Here is a 19,515-nt window from a genome sequence, read left to right as displayed (position 1 = left end):
AAGTGTCGTGTAATGAAGTGGGTAGGCAAGATTCCAGTCCTTTTAAAGTCTCCAATTTATTCAAAAAAAGTCTCCAAGAGCAGCTACTTTTGGTCCAGCATAGCCAAACTATTGAGAGCCTGAAAGCGGTGGTGGTGATAATAGCCTACCGGTGCCCAAATCCAAAATTCCAACTCGAAAAATGGTGGATTTATTTACCACACCTTTTAACAACTTAATAAAAAATCTCACATTTTTGCATTAGTGGTGGGTTTTTGTACGAGGGATCCCAGCCTTTTTATCAAGTTGTTAAAGGGTCTGGTAAATAAAAGCACTGCCTCACAGTTAAAATTTTGGACTTGGCAATATTTTAGAAAATCTGGTTTTGAATTTAGCCCATCTACAGATATATTAATCTCACTCTGTTGAAGAATTGTTATGTCTGTATGCTTGGGCCACCTTGTGTAATTGGGCATATCCATTGGTTTAACAAGACCCTATTCAAACAAGTAGCAGACTGCCTGTAATGACTTTTATTAGATATGTTGCATTGAATTTTCCATTGCTAATAAAACCGTTATTTTAAGACCTCCATCCAACAAGTTTTGAATTTGATTCATCTTTCAAATCTCTCGCTTCATAATACTTCCCTTTCTTTTTTAATCTTCGTATTGATCTATTTTTTTGTTTATCAAAAAACTCTTGCCTAGTTTGGCACAAGTCCATGTCTGCAATTTTTTTAAAGTGGCTATCGCCATCATGGAGCAGCAAATCACCATGTATATAGTTTTCAACTTCTTCCCTGTTTTCCGATGTTAATTTTGACATAGCGTATTCACAAATAGTCCTTGTAATTTCACTTTTAATAGCTTTTTCGGACCAGATTTTAGCGATGGAGATAGCAGTTGTTTCTAACGCCCCACAATCCCAGCGCCAGTCCACAGCATTGTTATGGTATTCAGAGTCAAATAAAAGTAACGGTATAGGCGCCATCGATGAATAAGTGGGCCGTCCTTTGAATTTATTAATATCAAGTAAATCGTCTATGACTGACGGGCACTCCGACCCATTTCCAATGAGATATAAAATTGAAACCATAAACCTGACTTGACGATACAGAAACCTTGCCCCCGTCACTGTGATCGCACAAATATCGAATTCGTTTTCACAACCACTATCATGATTTGATACGACTTCAATATCAATATTTTTGATAACACGCACAGCGTCCTCTCTCATACTATCAGCTGATAATTTCGCGAAATTACTGAAATCATGCTTCCCGACAAATTTTTGTGCACACTCTCTCATAAGGTCAATGTCAAGATTTCCTCGTGGTAAAAAGTATCGATAAGTTCGCCCCAAACAAGCACGACGTGGTGAAAATTTTCCTTGTACTGGTGACCATGCTATTACTCTGATGTCTTCAGGAAGAGCTTCATTGAGTAATTTCACATACGGGATCTCCCCTTCGTCTAGTGATCTATCTGATAAGTCATACTTCATCCATTCTTCGATTTTGGCAGACCCTTCGTTCAATTTCAGGCCACTATCTTGATCTGATGAATTTCCTGGTGCTAAGTTGATTGTTGTATTCGACAACGCTGCGAAATATAGATTTATACATAAGAGACAGTCTTGCACAGCTATTTCTATGGTTACCTAGATTGCGGCGCTTGGAGTCGAGTTTCTTTTTTTAAAACTACCACTGCTTTGTATGTAACAGGTGGCCTTGACATACCTGTGGTTGTTTGAATAACATATTTAGTATGTCTTTATACTATTTATCATGTTTTATTAGACTGTCTCGCGGGTGCCGCCGCTCGATACCCAGAATTGGTTTTCGACGTCTACTTTCACCCTGAAGTGTGATTTTTTAAATTATATTTGAATTTGTGTATGTATTGTTGGTATTTTCAGTATGGTGAAGGAATAAATTACTGATTACTGAAAATGGTCATAGATTTGAATTACCTTCATTAATTCCATCTGGTTTCGCCCGTTTCATATTCGACGTTCTTTTTCTTTTTGACCGCCACAGACCATAAGCCCCATCTAAGTTACTTCTCACATTCACTGAAATTACTTGTGCGAGTCCGCTCACGCCTTTGTCAGTTCTCCCACATCGATCCAAATTAGTATGATGAATATCTTGAATGAGTTGTTTTCGGAGTAGAGCTTCTAAGAAGACTCTTTCCACCACATTTGTGTTGCCTTTGATTAATTTGTTAGAATTTTCACTCCATGCGTAGCCCATATAATCCCAACCAAGGTACACAACTTTAAATGCTATACGTCTCGAATTATACGCTTTAAAGTTAATTAAATCTTCAATATCTGGAGGTTTTATCCGAATCTTAGAGTTCCCTTCCGTGTTATTAATTCCAAACGTATTTTCGTAACTATCAATTTGACGTTGCATTTGTATTACTTTATAAACTAGTTGTGATTTTCTTATATCAAATAAATGTTCAAAGTCATGCGAGCCTTTGTTATACAATCTGAATGATTCTTTTTGTTTTTCAATGTCTGCTTCTGCCAATATAGTTTGTTCAATTTTGTTACTATGTTGGCAACATTGAACCAAAATGAGTGAATGTCTCTTCACTTGTGGAACAAGTCGTCTGCACTTACGATATACATGATTCATCATTGTGATATTTAGTAATCTGTAGAAATAGTGATCAAATCATTTTGAGTTCTCAACTTGCTATTCCGTCTTGTATGTAAAAAATGACGTTTTATGACACTATTACCGGTATATTCACAAGGTTATGTACCGGATTTTAGGTCATCATGCAAATTTCATCTACTTTTTTTCATCTAACCCTAAAGCCAAATAAATCAAAACTGTATTCATATGGGAAATGTTCCGAATTACAATACCCAAAATGTGTTACCAGCAGGGGCATACCGTACCTTCCATTACAGCCTACATGCCTTGGTTTTGTGTTTTTAATTTGCTGCCGTGGTACCGGTACCCCAACTCAAAAAAAAAAGTACCCCAACTCATTGCAGAATTTTTTTCTGCTTTGCGGTACCAAGAATGACAAAGTTGTTTTAGTATTCAGATTTATAAAGCATGCACTCTATATGTCCAAAAAAGAGGGGATTGGCCAGACAGCATATGGATAAAATCGCGCAACTTTTAATCACAAAGAACATTGCCAGAGAAAACTTCGAAATGTTAGGATACTGATCTGAATAAGCAGGCACGGCACCAAAATCGGGCATTTGTCTTCCAAACATACCACGCATGATAATAGGTTTCCAAATTAAAACACTTGCTAAAATTTACCAAATGAGAAACAGGGAAACCACGGAAGCACGTTTTTTCTCGAGGTGGTGCCAGTGGCATTACATTTTATGGCAGGCACGGACTTTTATTGAATTAGATTCATATTCACATTGAATAACAATTAATAAAATAACATTTGAAGATAAAATTATTTTATCCTTTTTTGTAGATATAAACGGCAAAATGACATGACAATGGCGTTATTACCACTGATGCCACCGAGGGTAACCAGGTGCCAAATAAACAAACATACTCGTATTTCACGTGGCAGACCCTTCGTATAAATCTCGAAATGCAACGTTTGTAATAATGTAGATATAGTGTTACTCCAAACTGTGATATTTTTATCTTATTTTGTATGGCGCAACGCGCAATAACTTTAGCTTGGCTATGTGCCTATGTGGCGCGGCGGTGTGGCTCAACGGGCTAAGCGTTAGGAATACGCTCGCCACCACACCTCTAATTACTCTGTGTGGGTTCGCAGGTTCGAACCCATGCAGGGATGGTTATGTGCGAGAGGATTGCTGGACTCCTCGCCGTCGTTGGGTGGTTCACGTAACCGCTGGTCGGTTACGGCTTCCTCCACCACCAAGTCCATGCCTCCGAAAACAAACAATATAACTAATCCCATACCCGACTCGGAATGGTAACCGGACGAGAGGCCGTGGTTCGCCATATGGATAAGCCATCTTATCGGCTTTCCTCTCCCCCGGGATAAATATGTAAATCCTATCCTATCCCTATCCCAGTCTACACTTCCTTTTTACAGTCTTAGCACACTTCCTGTTATTGTTACTGTAGATTGAGTTACTGTTACTTGAGATTGCTGTTTTTGTTACAACAGTAAGTTGTAAGTCAGTAAGTAGAGTAGGGTAGTTTGGAACAATGGGCTTGAATTTTTAAGGAAATTATTCCCGTAAGATGCTTATTTAGATACAGGTAGCAGAGATTTTCCATTCTTAAGGGCAGAGTGATGAAAGTGTAAACCATTGAGTCTCTACAAGGACTGCTGAGTTTGGCATGTTTTGCTGGAGCCATCTTTTTAAACCCGCTGTAGCCTTTTCTAGTTGTCGGGTGTCGGAATTTGAGACTTTCAGTGGTGATAAAATGAGTCAAAATGCACTATAGCAGCGGTTCCCAAAACTATCGTATCGTAGCGTGTTGTCAGCTGCGCCGCGAAAATTAACAGAATTGTGCTAAACATAACTAAAATATGATTTAACATTTTATATATTGTCTTTGTTATAAATGTTTTATTGTTTCCTATTTTATATGTTGTGTATATGAATCAATAAATTCTTTTTACCTTTTCTTCATATTGGTTGCATTCTGTTACTAGTGCAGTAGTGTCTGTCTGCCTCTGTTGTTACGTAACAATAGATAAAGATACCTCTTGTTGCAACGTTGTGAGCTGCAATTTATATATCTGCTGAATCGAGTTCAGCCGACAGGCAGAGTTTAGGAAGAAGAGTTGACTTTTGCCTTTATTCCTTAGGCATATATTTTTACCATTGTGAAAGGGCATAAAGTACACAATAACATCCCGATATTGAGTCCTATTAAAGAGCAGCATTTTTTTGTTTTTGTTTAAGTGCTCCATGATTATTGTTTCCTGATAATTTGGCACCGCACGAACAAAAAGATTGGGAACCGCTGCACTATAGGAACGAAAAAGCATTAGATTTACTAAGCGTTCTAAGCAGTATATTGTAGAAGGTTTGCATATACCAACATTTTTGTTTCAAAATGTGATTTTCTCAAGAGTTTGAAGCTAGAATCGGAGTCAAAATTTTATTAAACCCGAATGGAGATCAATAAGTATTTTTTATTGCAGCAACATTCTATTTACATATTGTGTTTTGTACATTTTTTTATTACAGTATTGCAATAACACACTTTTGTTCACACTATTCAAGATGAGAATATTGACGATGATCTTGACACAGTAACCTGGATAGACACCAGATTAACTGAATCGCAACTTTCAAGGTATAAACGTATTTGGTCCCCTTCCAATTTTTTTTATTTTAGTTCTGTTACGAGTTCAGGGACTAGCAAAGTGACTCCCGTAGTATTTGTACCTGAAATTATGGCCTAACCCTAACCTGGTACACATACAACATTCCGGTGTCCGCCATCTTGGTTCACATTCTTCAGGAGCGCGAATTTATTATAAGTGAATGACATATATATACTGAGCCCCAACGTTCCAAGTACAAACCGCATGGTCAGTAATTTTCAAGAGAGTACAATAGCCATTTTTATTATGAGAAATAGTTCTCATACAGTCTATACTTTTTTTGCTAAGCTCTCTCATCTTTACTTAAAACAATGCTTTTTATAGGCGGCCACTGTTACACAACCACTCTGAAACCTTTACAATTCGGCCTTGCCCACACAATTATATTGAGGTATATATACCGTATTTCCCGATTAATAAGTCGCTTTCCTAGACCCAATTTTGTGACCTGATTTTGGGGGGTCGTCTTATTAGGGGTTAAGCTTAAAACATGATTTGGGTGAACCTTATATTTAGTTTCATATTTTTTATTATGTACTCGATGACGCCAAAGGGTCTCCCATCATGTTATTTGATTGACTTTGTACTTGCAGCTGTTATTTGTCATATTCATATCCCTACCTATTCACGGCCGGCTATGGGTACTTTAAAGAGAAACACCGGCACAGAGATAAAGTGATTTATGACCCCTCTGTTTTGCCCATTCGACGCCGACAGGAAAACACAGCTGTTAACAAACTTTGGTCGTACATTGTACTTCTTTTCACACCTTATTCAGAGCTTATTTCAACATTCGGGTTAATAGGTCGATCAAAATGATTGTCGCTTTTTAACTTAAAATTACCGCTTTATTGTTAAGGAAATAGTAATTCTGTGAGTATGATTTTACCAAACAAACATGATCTGGTTCTAACCATATAAAATTATATGTTATTCAAAATGATTGCCGCTTTTTAACTAAAAATTACCCTTTTATTTTTATGAATAGTTAATTCTCATAGTATGATTCTACCAAATAAACATGATCTGGTTCTAACCATATACAATTATTAGCGCATATTAGTGTTTAGCTGACCAACAGAGAAGCAAGTTTTCTACCTTGTCTTATCGGGGGGGTATATAGAAAAACCCTCTTTTTGAGTGCTAAAAATAGACATGTCTTAATTGCCAGGTAGACTTATTAGCCGGGAAATACGGTAAGTATAAGTTTATTTCGACTCTATAATCAGCATAACACGGGATAAAAACAATTGATAAAAACAACTGAACAATTGATAAAATTAATCAAAACTCATTATGAAATCGGGAGAGCAAACAAAAGCCTAGATAAGGCTTAAAACGTACAGAATGTAAGATGGAAGGTTTTGCCAAGAAGAAATGGTACGTGTTCACTCATCTAAAATTATTATATTATTTCACATGCGCACCCACCAGACAAACACAGAGAAATTATTTGAATAAAAAAGAAAACGCGATAAGCTTAGGGTAAACTACTCAGTAAACAAAATAGTAAAAAAATGTTGGCATTGGTTTTGAATCAAAGATGTTCCGAGACCTAAATGTTTAAACACTACTTTCACATTGCACTTATAATTAGAAATTATTTTCTGTTTCAGTCCCAGCATGGAACTAGTTCAAAGTAGTGAATCTTCAGTCCAAAGTATTCTACAAGCAGGGATGGCCATTTCCGAATACTAAACTATTCCGAATACATTCTAAAATAATGTTTTCGAATCTGGAATTCCGAATACATTCTAAAATCGAAAATAACACATTTTTGTTTAGTTTATTAAAACCCAGTAAATTAGGAAATAAGCTTCAATAAAAATATCAGAATAAAGCCACAAACCAACAATATATGTACACAAGATAATTGATAGTTTATAGCTATCAATAAAAAATAATAGCAACTTGTGACACAGTCAGTTTATTAAAATTATTCACTTTGTACAAATGACCATATGAAAAGATAGCCAAGGAGTTTTCTATCATTGGTACCATGATATTATGATAATAGTCAAGTCTGTTGACAAAAATACTACTTGTATTCAGATAATTGTGTATATTTTCTGAGAGTAATAAAATTTATTGGCAATACAGGCAACTGAAACAAGCAACAATAATCGAAAATCCATTATGCCTTTAAAAATTCTAATATTTAAGCATAGAGTATTCTACTACCTACCAGTATATTTGTATATTAATTTATGTGAACCATATTGTTATTATGTGTAACATATTGTTGTGTTTGAAATTAGAAATAAATTAGTAGAGGATAAATGACCACCACTGCCAGCCGCGCAGCCAGGATTTTCGAAATCGGAAACTCCCATTGCCGCCTGTAACACCCAAAGTGACTTTGGTAACACCCACCGCGATTCCGCGATCGTTAAAAGAGCCGTCTTTTCGGCGTATAATGATCATCCTATTACGTAAAATATTCAATCCATGACAACTACGAGTTTCTAAAATATCTTTATATATTAATTTAATGTGTCCAACGCAACTCGCGGTTGCTTCTTCTTACGTCAAAAAAAAGAAAACTTCACTATTCGGTCCACGGCGATCTGTGACCTAAAAGTACGAGATAAACTGCCTGATGTATTTAATTTTAATACGTATTTTTGCAATCTTGCCAACTCGTTATCGCCGTTAGAAAAATCTCAAATAATGATATAAAATCCTGTTGAGTGTAGTAGAGTATAATTCATTTCATACAATGAATATAAAGTTTAGCAGTAAAAATAGGTATTCTGCCACCTGTTAAGAGAGTCGACTTTTACAACAAATAATATAACAATATATTTTTCTGTTGTGCAAAGTGATGAATTCGTGACCGATACGGGCATATTTAAAATGTCTTGCTTCATTATTAATTTAATTGTCTTCAATTTAACCTGCGGTTGCGTCGACAAAATAAAAACCTCACCACTCTTATATACCATTGCAATCCGCGGTCATAAAAATAAAAACGTGTGGTAAACTGCCCGATTAAATAATGTTTTGATCCGTGTAATGTTTTGCGAATTCGGCAAATATTTAGATGTACTTGTTAACAGTGTCTCCGCTCAATCGAAATGCTGCCACTCTGATTATTTTTAGATAAAACCGTTCGAAAAATCCGTAAATCTTCTGTAACATCTCGGAGTGAAATTTATTTCATCAAAATAAAATTGATTAAATATACTTTGAAAATATTCGACGGCAATTTAAAGTAATGGATAATCAGGCAAATCCCGCCCTCAATTCGTGACGATATGTTTCTAAACGCCGACCAAACATGATGTGTGCCAGAGGCACACGAAATTCTGCGATTTTCACTGCCTAGAAAAGCGTTTTTCAAATTTTCGCGGGCCTCAATAAAACTTATATTGTTTACGGTTTTATTATTAGTATTTTAAATTGCCGCTTTTCAATCAAAAAGTTGCGTTGTCTTTAGAAACTCGCCGCCGATGAACGTATTTACCAGATTCACAATTCCGTGCGCGTACAAAATAAAATAATTGTCTTCGTTATGTGGAACAAATTTGTGGAAAATTTTCGTTTGAAAGAAAATAACACAAACGTAAAGGCGTTTACGGCCTCAAAATAACACGTTACGCTGATGAGTGATGAAAACAATCACGCGCAAGTTTCTATCGAGAATGTTTTCATTCAACGGAAACGTTTTGAGGGCGCCGTCGAAAATGTGTGACGTCACACAAATATCCGATATTCTTATGAACGCTAATTCCGATATTCGAATGACGAGATATTCGAATACATTCGAATACTTTATTCGAATTGGCCATCCCTGTCTACAAGCATTGGGTTCGGGAAAAGAAATATCACAAGTATGTTCAACCAGTGTCGGTGAAGCCAGAGTTGTTACTCAGAATGTGCAAAATATGATTGTATTGAAGCAAGGTAACCGTTTTATTTTGATAATTCTATTTATATGACCATTGCTTTACTCTTATGCATCTAACAAGTAGCAACTGCTAGATGAGGGGCAACTGAAGTTTGTAAAATATGTAATCTTTGCTTTTCGGATTTGCCTACCCAATACTATATACTGCTAACCGAACGAGAGGCTATGGTTCACTATATGATTAAGCTGTCTTATCGCCTTATTTGCTTTCCTTTGCCCCAGGATAAATATGTAAATTCATCCTAAAAGTCTAACCTTTTAACCAGTGGACAGTCATATTTTGCAATTGTGGCAAGGCTTTCCATTTTGTTATACTTTTTCGTTCAAGTCGTCATTTCGTACAAGTGCGATCAGAGTTGCACGCATATGAGCCACCCTTTGGTTTGGCAACTTTTTGTTTCAAACTCTTCTTATACGGATTTTCTCACCGATACCGATACCAACTAGAAACGCCTATAACGATATTCGAAAAAGCCAATATATTTCGATACCGATACTATGTAACTATTACTTCAAGTGTGTAGGGCAGATGGGTTAAAACAATAGTGTTTGAGCTTATTAATAGTTAACACTTTTTTCCGACTGAGAAAGATATATATCACATTAAAAGAAATTGATGCTCATGATCCACAGGCGTTAATTGTTTCAGACGCATAGGGCGCTGATGCCAGTAATCTCGGTGTTAAATTAAAAAACTCATTTGGTTTGGCTACTGTTGATGGTGGAATAAATAAATGTTTCCCTTATTTTTCTATCAAACTGATACAGTCTGTGCTAATAATAATGTCATGTTTTGTATTTTACACATCACAACATTCACGAATATTCTATAACTTTTGATATATAATATATTTCTTCATGATTACCATTTACCAGGTATTATTGAAGATGTCAAAAATATTTGGCAGCGAAAACATGCAAATTAGTTGAGTTGGTTTGTCTGATAATTAGCTAAAAACAGGTGATAATCTTATTCCCGTTCCTATACTTGCTGGGGTAGGGAGTGCATGGCTCATAGCTCACGCTCCAACCGAGCAAAAAATAACTCAAGATCAGTGTTATAACTTATTTCTTAAAATATTCCGGTTCATCTTGAAAAGCTAAATATATCAGAAATATCGGTCTACATTTAGCCGATACATATACATTACTGTCTTTTACTGATTCCAAAAAATGGCCGATATTGCCGATACCGATACATCTTTAGTTGAAACGGAAACTTAGTGCTTAAATATATATAACTAAAGATTGAATACACTACAATATTGCTTCTGATTTCAGACCACAATGTCAATGCTGCAAATGTCTTCTCTGGTTGTTCTGATTTCAATCTGAGACAGAGAGAAGTGAAAGCGGGCAATCCAACAAACTCAGATGAAAAACCAAATCCGTATGATGAGGATACGAATCCCTTTCCAGGTAAGATTTTTTAGCTTTAGATTTTTATTCTCAACATTTTTCTACATGCAATTTTGCGGCATTTGCAGTATGACATAAATTCATATGTCTTTTCCGACACCATTTTGTTCTATTCCGGAACGATATACTGAAAACCGGGTGTTTTCTGACTTGCTATCAATAATCATTATTCAACGAGACAGACAAAAATGTGCGCTTATATGCCTTGGATAACTTTGACAGCAAAGTATGTCTGAAGAGCGATATAGGTACTTCGTTTTTTGGAACTTTATAATTTTATCCCATATCCACCTGACTTTTATCCACCTGACCTTTTTGCAACATCTTCAGATTTTAAATTCTGCCCACAATAAACCTTACGTTTAGTAATACTTTTTATTTTTCAGATTTCATCCGTCTGAATGAATCTATTTTTCTGAATCACCATGAAAAAATTTCAAAGCACGGTGAAGTCTTTAAAGGATGGCAGATTCATGACAAATTTGGCCGAAAACAAATTGCTGTTAAATCGCTAAAACACAATGAAGATAATGAGAGAGAAGCAAAAATACTTGTCAAGCTTTGCCCGCATTCAAATGTTGCCAATATAATACAATCTGGCGTTTACAACACTGGGCCAATCAAACATATATTCATTGCAATGGAGCTATGTGGACCTCAAAACCTGACTGAATTTGTAAAACAGAAAGAGGATATTGAGAAGAGAATGATACTGAAATTATCAGATCAACTTATCAATGGCATCTCCCATATTCATAAAAATGAAGTTATTCATCGAGACCTTAAACCTGATAATATTTTGGTATCTGATGATGGAAAAGAGTTGAAGATAATCGATTTCGGGCTGAGCAAAGAAATGAAAAGTGGACGATCTGTCACTAATTTGAGTACCTTACGGGTTGGGACAGATGGATGGAGAGCTCCAGAAACATACAACGCTGATGTTATATCCAAAAAAGCTGATATTTTCTCGATGGGACTTGTTATGTATTTCATATGGACCAAAGGATGTCACCCATTTGGCAATGACCCTGATGACTGGAATCGCAATATAAAACGAAACCAATATCGTGACCTTTCCAAACTCCCTAATGTAGTTGAAGATTTAGTGGGTTGGATGCTCAGGTTTGATCCATGTGACAGACCGAGTTTGAAAGAAATTCAAGATCACAAATGCTTTTATGGGCATCTCCTATGCCCATTACCAAAATTGTGTAAGTAAAACATATAGTTCAGTAGTTGTCAAACTTATTAAGCCGCACCCCCTTTTTAGAATTTGTCAAGTCTCGCCATTCATTGGAGCAGACTGAATATAGATTTATTCTGTAGCATATGTTACGGTAGATTCTAGCTAACACAAGACTTGTTTAATAGACTTTGATCATTTAGGACCAGTCCTACATTAAAATGCTCAAAGTTGCTCAATGCAACCTTGATAGTTTTCTCAACTTTTCATATTATGTTTTTCAGTCAATGTTAATTCCGCTAGTCTCGAAGAAGAACTCCAGAAACAAAGAAATGAGACAGAAAAGGCTAAACAAGAATCTGAAAGAATGAAACAGGAATTTGCAAAAAAGATGAAAGAAATGGAATTACGAATGAAAAAGAAGAATGAGACTGTTGCAGGTCAGTGAAATGTAATCCCATTGAAGTTTGATGGTCACCTTTACTTTGATTAAGATGGTGCCCTCTTTGTTTACGACTGTAAGTGAATGACAGTGCATGTTCGCTCGGTTTTATCAGCATTTCTCACTGGAATAAATCCAGAGTGACCCCGCTCACTGACTCCGAAAAACAAGAACTCGTGAATTTCTTAATTACTTTGAAAATTATTGAAAACTTGAACTTATTTTTGTGTATGATTGTACCAGACAATTTCAGTAATCTAGAACGTTTTGCACAAAAGTTGTGTTCTTCCTAAAATATGTTTCAAATAACCTGGGTTCCGTTTTGCACCCTGTTTATAGTCCTATCAAAATACAGTTTTCACAAAGTAAGTTTATAAAATAGCTATATTCTAGCTATAAGTCGAATTCGGCATTAAAATTGGAATTGAAACAGGCTTTCGTCTAGACTTTTGTTACCTAGGAGGACTATCTATTTTTTCAGAATTTGATCGCTCAAAACTTTCATTTACACACAAACTGCAAATCTTTTTTATTTTGGTTCATATAAGTTTATAATAGCAGACTCAGCTGCAGATAAATATCCATCAGATATAAAGAACCTAAGAATAATAGACGACCAACCACCTAATGGCAAGATGTTACTTAATTGGTTGGAAAATAAACCTTTGCCAGGGTATGAAGAGTTTGGGACAATGGAGATCACTTACTCATTTCCTTTTGGAGATTTCGAGGTGAACAATGTTTCTGATAAAAAAAAGGGGGGATTAACCCAGTGGTTTCCAACCTTTTCTTTCAAGCAACCCATGAATTTTGTAAAATCTCATGACCCAAGGATAAGCTCAAATACTAAATGGCATGTAGAACTTTTAGTGTCGCAAAATTGAATGACTAATATGAAATAAAGTGGAAAAACTGCTTTAGTTTGCCGTCAACTGGCGTGGCTTTGCTTCCGGATATGGCCCGCAGAGTAATATAATCCGGCCCGCATCGCTTCACTGAATTATAGTAACAAAATGGCTGTTTTGTAGATTATATTCTTTATGTAACAGAATTTATTGTGAGACACATGTATACTAAATTGTCTTATAACCTAGTAACCTAGTATATAATTCACAATTACTGATTTAATGAGCCTATAATTTAAATATAATTAGACAAATGGCAACAAAACTCAGGAAAGTTAATGCTAAGTGCAAAGGGTTCAATGGCGCCGAAAGAATTCAAATGGCATTTTTTGAGATGCAATGAGAAAATAAATTTATATTCCTTTCGAGAGATGCATCACTGCTTGATTTTTATTATAAAAGTATCATCTGTTTGGTTTCAACTTTCTAAAAATATGTGCGGCCCGCCAATGACTTGCAATCCTTAATTTTGGCCCGCGAGCGACGAAAGGTTGACCCCTGGGCTAAAGTATGTTTCGTGATTGTGACACCAGGCATTAGAGTAGTAGACTGCTATTCTAATATTTTGCCCAGCCCTAGCCTAGACTTGTTTTTTAAATGTAATTTGTGAATGCTAACTCAAATCAGAACTTGGCTGGTGTTCAAGTTTGCGACCCTCAATGAATTTTCTCACATGAAAGTGGCTGGCAAACGGCAACACTAAAAAGGTTGGGCAGACTTGGTTTACATATCTCCCTAATTTAAGTATATTATTTTCATAGGGAATTTCATATGATGCACGTAAGTTCGTTGCATACTTGCCAGATTGTGATGAAGGAATCCAACTTCGTGATTTGCTTTCTGATGCTTTCCTCTCGGGCTTGTCGTTCAAACTTGCTGAATTTGGATCCGGCAAAGGAAGATTAATCTGGGGTGAAATTCCCCACAAATCTAGTATTGATGGTGGCCCAGAAAAGTAAGTAGCTCATAAAACCCCACCTCTCTTTATTTTTTTTTGATGTTTAAACGTTTGCATAAACTTTTTGACAGATTCCTCATACCTCTGGTTCCCAAACTTTTTAAAAAAGTGTCCATGACAGACCCCTAGAATTTTTTTTAACTGGTAATGGCAGCAATTGAACTCTCTCTGTGATATCACAAGCTCACAGCTCTGTGACAATACAATGGGGCAGCGTGAAAGTGCTTCACGGACCCCGAAAGGTCCGAGGACCCCACTTCGGAAACCACCAGCTTATTATATAACAACTGTTGCGTGGGGTGTTTTTGTGATCTCTGATCGCTCAAGTCTTCTTACACAATAAATCCATTTATCTGAAACTAATAATTGGCTTAGTATACCATACCTGATGTGGACTGGTAACAAAGTCTGTGGTTCGCTATGCCGTCGTATCAAAATCACCCTCCTCCGGGATATGTAACAAATTCCCACAAATTTATGTATTTACGAAAGCAGAAATTTTCTGTCTGATAACTTGTAACATTGGTAACTGGTGTATTTGCATTGACTCATTTTTAAGCTATCGATGAACAGCGTAGATATATGCAACAATATGTTTTTTTACACAATATGGCCATGACATTTTAGAATGCAATTTTTTCTAGCAGTTTTGGATATCCGGACCCGAATTATTTCACTCAACTTCGCCAAGTTTTGAAAATGAAAGGGATCAAAGGAGACCCGTGGAACTGACTTGGAAAACTCCTAAAAATAGCAAGAGCTGGTGAACAGCACTGGCACATTTGACAAAATTTGTGTACAATGGTTGGAGGGGATGTATATTTTTATGGAACCAAAAAATTATGAACAATTTTTAAACAAAAGCAGAAATTAAAATTCATCGGTACAATAATGATGTTTGATATTGTTTTTGGCAGTACCAACAATTGCTATTCACATACCCGACATGGACTGGTAACCAGACGAGAAGCCGTGGTTCACCATATGATTAAGCCGTATTACGAACTTTCTCTCCCCCTGGATAAATATGTAAATCCTATCCTATATAATCCAAAAACTTAATTTTCAGGTATCATTGTACATATTTTGGCGAACTTTTGTTTACAAGACGATTTTATGATAAAATAAGTTGATTACAAAAATACTATGTCCAATCAATAGGTATTAATCTCTACTTTTATTCTGACTTTAATAATAAAGGTTTATTTCCAATATGCATGTGCAGTTATGAAGTTTGATCCCACTGTAGTTTAAGGCCTTGGCCCACGGGCCTGCCTGATTCTGCTACAATCGAATTAAAACCAAATTTTCATATTATAGCTAAAAATAGCTCTAAGAATTTGCTGAGATTGCGGTTAAATTTAGTTTTGGCACGAGGCTTATCGTTTTTTGCTTTTGTAAGTAAGTGGGTTACTGTAAAATTAAATTTGATTATAAACTTTTTACCTCACACTTACATGGCTGGGCAGTCTAGCTGGTCAAAAACATGCTCACCTCTGATATAAAATCTCCCACTTGCGATTCTATACACCACGTCGCAGAGCATTTCAGTTCAATTTGTAAATTATCATTATTTTAGAATTTTTTTTATATCATTCTTTCTTAGCCGAGTGGAAATTTTTTCGCGACTGATATATATTTTGTAAATAAATTGTTGTCACTGTGTGTTTTCAATATATTATCAATAAGTAATTGTTGTGTGGGCCTACAGTTGCAGACCAAGCTACTCAATACACCATCTTGCAATGCTATTTATCTCAATTTTCAATGTTCACAAAAGTACATTATCAAGTTTTATTATATTGTGATATGTATGTACATTAAATTAGTGATTCTCAAACGGTGGGGCACGCCCCGCAAGGAGGGCGTGAACAAATTTTTGAGGGGTTGTGAAGCTAATTAAAAATAAAAATATTTGTTAAATTTACCTTATCCTGGATATTTACATTTCGTCATTGTTTAGAGATTGTGATTCCATCCATATATTTTCAACATATTTTTTAAAAATAAAACATACTTTCGCCGTAATAATTGTTATTTGTAGCTTATTGTTAGCTGATTATTTTTGGGGTGGGGCGCGAGACTTGACAAATTTTAAAAAGGGACGTGGCCTAAAGCGTTTGAGAGTCACTGCTTTAAATATAAATATACTTGTCTTTTTCTGTTTAATAACCACACCTCCATGTATATGTTAAATACACGACGGACACTATTATTATTTTTCCCATAATGTTGCAGCAAAGTTACAATTATCTTCCAATTGATAATATTTTGTAAATAAATTGTCTGTGTAAGTGTGTATACCGTACATTTTAAACCTATTTTCATCAAACAATTGAAGTCTAGGCTCGGATCTTTACTACTCTGTTGGGGAAGGAATGATGGTTGACCCAAAATTTGTAAAATATTGAGCAGTGTTGAGGTGAAAGAGGATTGCTACGCCTTTCTGAAGAAACTGCCATGGTGGGCCATCTGAATAAGCTGACTGGCTTATCAGCTTTCCGTCTTCCTAAGATAAACACGGAAAAATTATCCTATCATATAAATTTCGGAAAAACTGTATCAGTGCAGTATACATGAACACCCTTTGCACTGTAGGACTGTATACTTGGTCTCTAAAACAGTGGTGTACAACGTGCGGCTCTTGCGCCACTTTCGTGCGGCTCATTTCGCTCTGGTTATTCTAAAGAAGAAATATCTTACAAACTACAATTCATCATGTTTCGATTTAAACATATTATCGCGAGGGCGAGAAAAATAGAATGTTTTCATCGAACCGAATAATTCGAAATTTTTAACGAATTATCGAATATCGGGCAATTTTAATATATATACAACAGGATTCAGAACACTGGTCATTCTAATGTTGGTGAGCTATTTCCGACCGTCTTTTTTCTTTTTACATGGACCAATACCCACGCAGAGGCGAACGTCGAAGTTTATATTCCTGGGAGTACTAAACGTTCAGATCGGTGATTTTAATCTTTTGCGCCGGGTTTGAAGTTTCTCGTCACCGTTTGTAAATTAAGTTCCAAATTTTAAGCTAATTTCTGACACCGGAATGCGGATATTTATGACGGCGATAGTTGACTATTTTACTTTTCTATTTCTCGTATTAAATGGTGAATAAAAATCCTGCAAAGTCATTTCGTAATTCCTGAATGTTATTTTGAGTTCAAATGATGATTTAATAAATCGGCAATAATGGAAATTCTACTGGTCAAATGTTAATTCCTTGTTAAAATTTGGGAAAAATTTCGCACAATAATTTGTTACCTTGTTTGACATTTCTAATTTTACGAAACGGTGTTGGTGCGCTTCATGTAAAACTAAGAATTGAAACAATACCCAAATACGACTTCTCAAATTTGTCGTTTCTGTTTGTTAGCAAGAGCCGTGGGGTAATTCTCGCGGAATTCAAGAGATCGGTTTAGCGATGTGTACCCGCGAGCTCCGTGCCCAAGGAAAGCGGCCTAGATACTGAATATATGAGTGGTAAAATGACATGCTAATACTTGAGAGAATGACATCGAAAGGGTATTGTTACGTAACGATACTTGCCGCGGTGTTTTTTTGGTTGGCAATCCAAGTCCCCCCCCCCAAAAAAAAGGATATGGAAAGTGTCAGCCCCTGCGTTCGTTGTCGATTGTCTTGCGCTCGCACACACATCTACTAGCGCCTCATTCTATAATATGTTATCGAATGCTACGTTCATTGAAAACGCCTAGTAACTAAGTATCAGCGACATAGTTTAATTTAATCCAGGAAATGTAAATAATCGTAAAAAAGCGTTTTCAGTGCTTGGCTTAAAGTATGACTAAATACATGAGCAGCTTAATTTACTCTCATACTCTTTCTAAGTTTTAAATTAAAATGCGGGTCTGTAAGTCGATGTGCTAACTTTCAACTGTCTATTGGAAATTGGAATCACTTGAAATAAATTCAAAAATGAAACCTCTTCGCGACACACCAATAATGTGCCGCGGCACGATGGCTGGGAACCCATGGTTTGAGTGTACACTGTACAATAATTATTTAATGTTTTATTCATTTTTGGACACGTAGTGGACATAACGATCGTTCCAATATTATGTTGTTCTTTTTATTTGACACAGAATAACACACCTAGTGGAAATATTAAAAAACCGCTTTTCTCTTCGAATGCTGGACCAATTGCTTTGAAATTTTCAGTGGTTGAAGATAAAATTTTTCCCCAGAAGGCTATTACTTTTATTCATCTTAAATATTTCTGTTAGCTCTGTGAGATTTGTTTTTGTTTGCTATGACGTCATTGAACGTTCTGCGGGCATCGGACGCCATTTTGTGTCCTACTGTACTGCTTCGCTTGGTGTGAATATATTTGTAGACTGTGATCTGACGGTACGGTAAACCGTACTGTACTGCGAACAGACGTGTCCATATATTTGGGCGTAGCTCTCTTGTTTTCAAATATAATAATAATAATAATCTTTATTTTGATTTCCCCCCCAAAAAACATACACATAACAATTAATGAACACATAAAACAAACACACAGAATAATGAGAAATCGGGAAAACAGGCAAAACCTCGAGTAGGGTTTAAAACACGTATAAATACATGTGCCTGTTCACCCATGATATTACACTCACAAACATATTACAAAAAAGAAGATAAAAACACGAACGTGTTATCGTTCCAGCGTTCGGGCGTCTGACTTGTGTTACAAACAAAATGCAGGTGCGGTAGGTTCTAATTTAAAACTGTTTACTTCGAAACGGACATGATCGGGCTGTGTTTATGAAATTGGCGTGAACGAGTGCGAACTAGTGAGTTAGATAAAAGCAGTGTCAGAATGAGTAATAAATAAATCGAAATGTCTTTTGGTTGATTTCCTCATTGTAAATAAAATCCGACGTTGTGATGTGCTGTAGTGTACTAGGTGCAATGTTTCATATAAAATGCCTGTCCATCTCTTTTTCCTTAGTTCTTTGCGAAGCAAGTATGTAAAATTGGAATTTTGGGTAGCCCGCACAGCAATGCCAAAGTAGTCTTTATTATCCGAATCCTATTATTTCGTTGTCCATCATTTAGAATGTTGATTGTTTCTAATTTTTGTTTTCCATTTGTTTCCACTAACCAAGTTGTTATCTTCGGCGCTATTACTTTTTGTTTAGTTTTCAATTCTAGTATTTCACCTGTTTACCCTTCCATGCCTCTAGCTGAGACTTAAAACGAAGTCCACGACTAGATCAATGTTTTGCAAGTCTCACAGTAATACCAGGAATAAAGGACAATTTGCGTTTTTCCTAATTCATTGAAGGACGAGGACAGAAGAGCTTAATTGAAGGACTGTTCTTTGAAAAAAGGGACGGTTGGCAAACCTATTCTCGTAGCATTTTTTCAGAACTTTAATTAT

General features: G+C 36.0%; 2 protein-coding genes across 7 annotated transcripts; one reads left to right on the top strand and one right to left on the bottom strand.

The window, feature by feature from the left end:
- Nucleotides 1-73: 73 nt before the first annotated feature.
- LOC120330850 (tRNA pseudouridine(38/39) synthase-like) lies at nucleotides 74-2,669 on the bottom strand. The gene is made up of 2 exons (XM_039397810.2): nucleotides 1,954-2,669; nucleotides 74-1,583 (listed from the first exon to the last, which is right to left on the bottom strand). The coding sequence occupies exons 1-2, from the start codon at nucleotides 2,630-2,632 to the stop codon at nucleotides 562-564; spliced, it is 1,701 nt and encodes a 566-aa protein (XP_039253744.2). The 5' UTR covers nucleotides 2,633-2,669; the 3' UTR covers nucleotides 74-561.
- Nucleotides 2,670-5,109: 2,440 nt separating this feature from the next.
- LOC120331905 (uncharacterized) lies at nucleotides 5,110-16,416 on the top strand. Of its 6 annotated transcripts, none has more exons than XM_078113964.1 (9): nucleotides 5,110-5,266; nucleotides 6,914-6,971; nucleotides 9,104-9,203; nucleotides 10,489-10,626; nucleotides 11,013-11,840; nucleotides 12,097-12,252; nucleotides 12,843-12,985; nucleotides 13,921-14,114; nucleotides 14,762-16,416. In XM_078113964.1, exons 2-9 carry the CDS (start codon nucleotides 6,921-6,923, stop codon nucleotides 14,847-14,849), a joined length of 1,698 nt encoding a protein of 565 aa, XP_077970090.1. In that variant the 5' UTR covers nucleotides 5,110-5,266; nucleotides 6,914-6,920; the 3' UTR covers nucleotides 14,850-16,416. The 6 variants fall into 6 exon arrangements, with proteins under 6 accessions (XP_077970090.1, XP_039255017.2, XP_039255016.2 ...); XM_039399083.2 differs by having other exon boundaries at nucleotides 12,816-12,985; XM_039399082.2 differs by having other exon boundaries at nucleotides 12,813-12,985; nucleotides 14,765-16,416.
- Nucleotides 16,417-19,515: the final 3,099 nt, after the last annotated feature.

Source organism: Styela clava, chromosome 6 (genome assembly GCF_964204865.1).
Source record: "Styela clava chromosome 6, kaStyClav1.hap1.2, whole genome shotgun sequence".
NCBI lineage: Eukaryota > Metazoa > Chordata > Ascidiacea > Stolidobranchia > Styelidae > Styela > Styela clava.
The sequence above is the reverse complement of the archived record's forward strand: the minus strand, read 5'-3'. Positions and strand labels throughout refer to the sequence as shown.

Coding starts and splice junctions, on each gene's coding strand:
- LOC120331905 (XM_039399080.2), top strand. CDS start 6,921: ATGGAACTAGTTCAAAGTAGTGAATCTTCAGTCCAAAGTATTCTACAA. Junction 11,841..12,096: donor ATGCCCATTACCAAAATTGT/GTAAGTAAAACA, acceptor TATGTTTTTCAG/TCAATGTTAATTCCGCTAGT. Junction 12,253..12,812: donor GAAGAATGAGACTGTTGCAG/GTCAGTGAAATG, acceptor AGTTTATAATAG/CAGACTCAGCTGCAGATAAA.
- LOC120330850 (XM_039397810.2), bottom strand. CDS start 2,632: ATGATGAATCATGTATATCGTAAGTGCAGACGACTTGTTCCACAAGTG. Junction 1,584..1,953: donor ACCAGATGGAATTAATGAAG/GTAATTCAAATC, acceptor TATATTTCGCAG/CGTTGTCGAATACAACAATC.